Raw genomic sequence first — 6,826 nt, 5'->3', positions numbered from 1 at the left:
CGGCTTCAGAGTCAGAGAGAAAGAGAAGTGAGTCCCGTGAGACGGAGCTGAGCATGGCGACAGGAGAAAAGAGGGCGGTGCCACGATTCTGGCGCGCAGCTTAAAAAACCTTCTTGCATGCCGTGGTAAGAAACTGTAATACCACAAACTGTTTGTCTCTTTAATCCATTTGAAGTACATGGGGGGATGGAGAATCCGCGTGTGGCCTGTGAAGATTGTGAAGAGTGCCTATGCCAGGCTATATAGAAGCAGTGAGAAGCTTTTAGAGACTTGTGGTGAAGAAAGCCTTTGTGTGCAGGCCAAGATAACTTATCCTTAAAAAGATTAATAACCCCATATGATGGCCCATGTTTTGCAGTGTGAAGGAACTGTGAGATTTTTCATGGGAGAGATGTTCTACACCACAGCAGATTTATTGTTTCTGGGCGAGTCTGCTGTTGGTGGCAGTTTTGGAACCACGTACAACTGAAGAAAACGTTTTTTTTCCTTAAGCATAAGAGAGAGACTTTTCAAGAACTGCAACACTGACTAACATCCCATGTGTTGGGGAAGATGAAACAGGAAAGCCTTATAAATATGATTGCCTGACAAAAGATTTTGGGAATATGAAAACTATAAGCGACATCGAAATGAAAGCCACCTTTGAATTACCAAGTCTTAGTTACTGAACAACTGGAAAACAATGGTATGGCCGACTGAAGGTAATCCCCTCTTGATTGAACAATACCCTCTGCTTGCAGGCAGGTCCAAGGGTCAGAGCAGACCCTACTAGATCAGCAGAAGGGGTCCAAAGAGTAGTTTTTAGAAGTTAAGGTATAACACTCTATGGTAATATAAGAACTCTTATAGGCTGTATGTAAATGCTATAGGATTTGTATCTTGTATTAGATTGGTTAGTGACAATTAGAATATTCAGTACAGAAGATGATTTATTGTATTGTAACCAGGACTTCAGTCACTCTTACTACACTCTCTCACTACTACTACTTCTTCACTCTCATTCCTCTCTCTCTCTCTCTCTCTTTACTTACCCGCTTACTCTCTTGCTCTCCTGGGCCTGCTCAGAGCTGAGTCTGGCAGCTCTAAGCAGTGCCCCTGTACCCACGCCCTTTGCAATAAACCGCATGTTCCAAGATCTGACTTCAGAGATCTCTCGTCTCCATCCGTCCCGACCATCCAACCCCCCCAAGCTCCCACACCCATGTTCTGTTATCCTTTGTGCGAGTTGGGTAAAAGGAGAGAAGTGCTGGAAAGGTGGGGGGGGGGGGGGGGGGGGACGACTTGCTTTAATTTCTTGTTATTTCTCTTTACTTTTAATTCTGTTAGTAATAAAACTCTTTCATTGTACTGCAACTGTTTAAGGTTTGTGCCTGCTTTGGTTTCTCCTAATTCTTATCTCACAGAAGGAAAATAAGTAAGTAATGAATATTTTGAACCAAAACCACTACAGCAATAAACAGCTTTCAAGAGAGCCACCTGAAGTCCAGACATCCTTCGTGAAAATTTCTCCTATAAATTGGTGCTCAGCATTATAGAGGGGCAAAAAGGGATTTTTTCCGCATATAGGAGACTTCTCGGTGAATGTGCAGTTGCTGAAACGAAGTGACCTGAGTAGCTGCAAACGAGACGCTTGAAAGGAAAGCGTGTGCAGCTGCTAACGAGAGGAGACACCTGAAACGAAGGCGTGTGGAGGCCGGACGGATGCTGCAACGGGTCAGAGCCTGGACCAGACCTCAACGAGAGACACCTGCCGTGATGGGTCGGCAAAGGTGAGCACCGAGTAATCCAGTCATGGGTCAGCATGTGTCTGCCCAACAGAAGGATGTCTATCAGCACCTAAAACCTCTAATTAAGTCCAGTCCAACTAAATTGGCAAAAAAAGAACTGAAAGATCTCATAGCATGGACTGTGACCCATGTCCCAGTCGCTGACTCTAAAGCAGTCTACACCAGAGACTTTTGGGACTCAGTGGGAATCAAATTATTTAATGCCATATCACGCCAGGACAAGAGGACCGCAAAACTCATCCCGGCTTGTGCAGCGTAAGTGGAAATACTCGCCATGCACCCCACACCGCTGCGCAGCTCCACCCTGCCCCGTCGCCCGCCGCCTCCTCGCCCACCACCACGGAGATCGGCCGTGCCGGAGTCACGGAGCCAGTCCCCCGCGCCCCGCTGCCTCCTCGCCTGCCACCACGGAGATCGGCCGTGCCATCGCCGCCCCCGCCGGGCCCCATCCCCACGCCACAGCCGCCCCCGCCGGGGTCCCCCGGCACCGCGCAGCTGTATCCTGCCATCGTGCAGCTCAGCCTCGCCTCACAAGCCGCAAACAGGGGGGAACGGAGGGCAATGATGCAGCTCCAGTGGCAGGGGGGACGGAGAGCCGCTCTGCCAGAGCTGATGCTTTAAATCTAACACAAGGAAACCCTGAAAAGCAGCCAGATTTGTTTGCAATGAGCCCCAGAGTCCTGCCAGCGAGCGGCGGGGATCTTGCAACCCAGAAAGAGAAAACTAGTTCTGAGAGTTTGTTAGCGCTACTTTCTGAATCAAAAAGTCCTCCAAAGTGCTCAGATTATTCTCAATTAACAGATTGTTGGGGTTTTAGTTTAGTCCTAGTTTTTTTCCTGTTAAAGGAATTTTTTCCCATATGCATGTTGCTAGGGGACAAATGGCCGTACTTAAGAGAAGACAAAAGACCTGGCTACTCTTTTGTTTTCACCTGGGTGTGGGGTCACTTTGCTCTCGGCATTCGGAGAGAGAAGCTGCAGAGAAAGGAGCTGCTGGTTCTTTTTCCTCAGCTGTTTTTCTTTCTTCTGGAAACAACGCCGGGATCCCAAAGCTGTTTTCCCTGCCCTGCTGGAGGCCGGGCTGTGGCCGCCCTGCCCCACTGCTGCTTCGAGCTTTCGCTACGCTGTAGCCCCTGCTCGCCCTGCCTGCCTGCCGGACCTCCAGGGGGTTCCCCGTTTGGATACATCTCGTCTGTCCTCTGGGATCTCTGCTCGTCCCTGCCGCTCCAGCCCGCCGTTCCAGCCCGCCGTTCCAGCCTGCTGTTCCCAAGGCTCCAGCCGGACACCAGGGCCAGCCGTCTGGGGTTTGTGAAGCCTTTGTCCCATCCCTTCCCGGGATCCCAGGGCACCGGTGCCGCGTGTTCCCCGAGCTCGCTCCGGAGCGCCCCCTGCAGCCGCGGGGGAACCATCGCACCTGCCCTGCTCACCGGGAGCCGCCAGCGCCCCTGCCGGCTGCGAGCGGAACTGCACCCGAGGGGAAAGGGCCTGACAGCCGAGAAGGCTGGGGCTGGGTTTGTGTTTGCTGTTACTGCCATAGTTGTTGTTGTTTTGTTTGACTGGTTATATATAGAATAGTAAAGAACTGTTATTCCTATTTTCCCACATCTTTGCCTAAAGGCCCTTGATTTCAAAATTATATTAACTCGGAGGAAAAGGGGTTATATCTGCCACTTCAAGGGAGGCTTCTGCATTCCTTAGCAGACACCTGTCTTTCAAACCAAGACACAGATTGGCATGAAATAAGACGCCAAATCTGTAAAGATGAAAGTCTTAGTCTATTAGCTAAGCCTGTGATAGCTAGCCAACAGCCTAGCAGTCCTAAAACATGGGTTCCCATCCCCACTCTCGAAATTAAAGAACTAAGAAGGGCTGTAAGATACAGTGGTATTTGCTCACCGTATCTTAAACAACTGCTAAAAAGTACCCTAAAAGGAACACATCAAACTTTAAAACACATTTTAAATCAACAGAAAGGGGGAGAAGCCCAGGCTACACCTCAAAGAAGGTTGAATAAAGCCTTGTATGTTTATAATTTCCTGAGCAGCTCTGCAGAAGAGCCTGACCCCCCCATTTACAGACATTTCTTGAACAAAAAAAAAGCAAAATTGAAAGAACACCCCCAGTTTTAATTAAGAATTTAGAATCAGGAAAAATAGAAAGACCATATGATCTTATAACATGGGGAAAGGGATTTGCATGACTCTCCACAGGTGAAAGAATCAAGTGGATTCCATCAAAGAACGTGAAGCCGTACCACGCATCAAAACCTGTTGTCGGTTCCACTTCAGCCAGTGACCCCGCGAATGGAAGCCGAGAAGCGGGCACCCAAATGTGAACTACGCAGAACCACTGAGAGAAGATCGTCTGCCAGAAACAGCCCAAGAAAAGAATGGAGTTTTAGTATTATTTGTGCAGATGCGTGTTGCTTTTACCTTTTGTTTTTATTTTTGCAGTGAAGCTTTACCTGTAAATCAACCAAAGACAAATGTTTGGGTTGCTTTAGCCAAGTCCGCAGGATCCGACACCATCTGTTTATCCAACACAAGCCCTGACAAACCTTTCTCAACTTATTTAGTTGAGTGCCTTTCCCAGAAGGTTTTGGTAATGTTACTTTTGATAAATATTAGCGATATGATGATCATCACATTTCTCCAATTCCCAGCCCGAGACACATAACTTAAATTGATAATTTTAAAGTTGATAAATTTGACCTTCAAAAATTAGAAATTTTAGGCACAGTAAAGAGTAAATGCCACTTCTTCTATTATCAGTGACTTGCTGACAGATGAAGAGGCTGTCAAACATGCCACTTTACAAAACAGAGCTGCCCTTGACTGTCTTTTACTAGTACATGGGCATGGCTGTGAAAATTTTGAAGGATTGTGTTGTATAAACTTATCTGATCAATCTGCTTCTATTCCTAAGCAGTTGCAAAAGTTAAGAGATTTAGCTAACCAAATTACAACAGATGAACCATCTTGACTAGACAGTTTGTTTGATAGTTGGAGCTTTGCACCTTGGCTGAAGGAACTTTATAAAATAAGCTGAATTATTTTAGTAGTCATAATTGTGGTTATAGTAGTAGTACCCTGTGTACTTCAATGTGTGCAGAAAATAATGAATAAGACAATTTCTAATGTTTTAATAGTTCAACAGAAAGGGGGAGACGTTGGGGAGGATGAAAGTTTGGTAAGAAAGTTTCACAGGTATGTAGGCTTGGCAGAAGCATCTGTGAATGTAGAAACTGGGGATGAGGTAGAAATGAAAGCAAGTTTTGATATAGAGTAATAAAAGATGTTTTGCTGAAACAGTGATCGATGAGTAACTGAGAAGGCAAAGGCTGGAGATGAGTTGGAAGGAGATTTCTAGGAGTAGGACAAAGGTATGTGACTACAAACAAAGACATGTTTTTCACCAAGTAAATAAGTCTCAAGAAGAGCATAAGTAAATAGAAAACATGTCTTTACCAAAAAGAGAGATATGGCAGGCAAACAAGAAATGTTGATGTAGCAAGAAGAAGAAAGGTCTGAGAATTTTCCACTGTAAGCTTAAATTGTAACTTACTTACTCTTGTGATTGGATAATAATGACTGTAATATGGTGATGGTAGTAGTTATGATAGGCTATAGGCAAATGTAAAGGTATTGTGTATGGTGCTTATTGGTTGTTATGTGTTAAGATACTCTGCAAAGAAAAGTATATAATGCTTTGTAACTTGAACAGAAAGTGGCTTCAGGTATGCCTACAGCTGGAGCTGGCAGCTGTAGGGCCGGCTCTGGATACCCACTCCCTGAAATGCTGTAACTTCGCCTATGCAAGAAACAGCTTTCAAGAGAGCCGCCTGAAGTCCAGACATCGTTCATGAAACTTTCTCCTAAAGGATAGGGTGCTTATCTCTGCACTTTGCTCCATCTCTTGCTGTCTGACTCAATGCCAGACACCCTGCCCACCCTCCTCCCCTCCTGTTACCCCAAACAGGCTTTGCTCCCAGTCCTCAGGCTGCCAGCAACAAGAACTCAGCCAGTATTGTCTAAACAGGGCCATACAATGGGCAGCATTGTTGATACTGGATTTTTGCCCTCATTGAAGATGACCTCACAGCCCACCCCTTGGCCACTTCAGCCAGCCCCTCCGGACTGTGAGGCTGTCTTTTGAACTTGGGTAAATAAATTGGGAGAAGAGGGGGAGAAAGGGATGGGGATCAGAGGAACACAGCAGTCTTTGTGTTGCCACCCTCTCTTCAGCACTGGTGCTCTCTGGTGTCCTTCTACCCACATCAGATATGGCAGGCCAGGTGCCAAGGAGCCGCATGCCGAGCGCCCATCCCCACCCTCCCGCCCTGCGCTCGCTGGACGGTGGCACCTCTGCACTTCTGCAGCCTCCCTTCTGCGGGTTGCAGCCTCTCCACTCATCTCAGCTGTCCTTTCTCCTCCTCCAGGCCTTCTGCGCTTTCCTTCTCACACCTGCAGCCCAGACCTCCTGCCCCTCCCCTCAGGCTGTGACTGTCCTCCCAGGTACCCCATCCTCTGCTGCCAGCATCGTGAGAGTGCCGAGCAGGGATCTGCAGAAATGTCACCTTGTGGTGGCAGATCTTCTGACCCAGCTTAGGTGGCGTGGGCAGTACCACAGTGTCTCGTGCTCTGTGGTGTCAGCCCGGGTTAGATGCAGCTGACACATCCAAGATACCTGCTGCATCTGCAGGTGGATGTCCACGTGTGTGGGGACAGAGGTGATGCTGCGGGGCTGTGAGCATGAGCCACATAGTCAGCACAGCGGGAAATTGCAGCACCAGAGAATGGTGAGGGCACGTCCAAGGTCAGTTTGCAGCTGCCTCTTGGGCAGAGCACAGTGTCCCATGTTGCTGTTTATCCTCTTTGTGTGTGTGTGCTCTGCATCATTGCTTTCTACCCTGTCTCCTTGCTGCAATAGCAGCCTGAGAATTTGATGGCTGTCCCAAACTTTAGGGGAACAAAAGTAGCTTACCAAAGTTAAAAATAACCTGGGGTTTAGAGATTTGGGAGACATCTTCCTTACATACTT

General features: G+C 47.5%; 1 protein-coding gene across 1 annotated transcript; it reads left to right on the top strand.

Annotated features, from left to right (window-relative positions):
• Positions 1 to 1,434: 1,434 nt before the first annotated feature.
• LOC120410184 lies at positions 1,435 to 5,028 on the top strand. The gene is made up of 2 exons (XM_039553484.1): positions 1,435 to 2,588; positions 3,515 to 5,028. Exons 1-2 carry the CDS (start codon positions 1,916 to 1,918, stop codon positions 3,913 to 3,915), a joined length of 1,074 nt encoding a protein of 357 aa, XP_039409418.1. The 5' UTR covers positions 1,435 to 1,915; the 3' UTR covers positions 3,916 to 5,028.
• The last annotated feature ends 1,798 nt before the right edge of the window (positions 5,029 to 6,826 follow it).

This window comes from Corvus cornix, chromosome 6 (genome assembly GCF_000738735.6).
Source record: "Corvus cornix cornix isolate S_Up_H32 chromosome 6, ASM73873v5, whole genome shotgun sequence".
Taxonomy (NCBI): domain Eukaryota; kingdom Metazoa; phylum Chordata; class Aves; order Passeriformes; family Corvidae; genus Corvus; species Corvus cornix.
The sequence above is the reverse complement of the archived record's forward strand: the minus strand, read 5'-3'. Positions and strand labels throughout refer to the sequence as shown.

Excerpts from the sequence above, each read along its gene's own strand:
- LOC120410184 (XM_039553484.1), top strand. The coding sequence starts at position 1,916 with ATGTCCCAGTCGCTGACTCTAAAGCAGTCTACACCAGAGACTTTTGGG. Across the intron at positions 2,589-3,514 it reads AGATTATTCTCAATTAACAG|ATTGGCATGAAATAAGACGC; the intron begins ATTGTTGGGGTT and ends ACCAAGACACAG.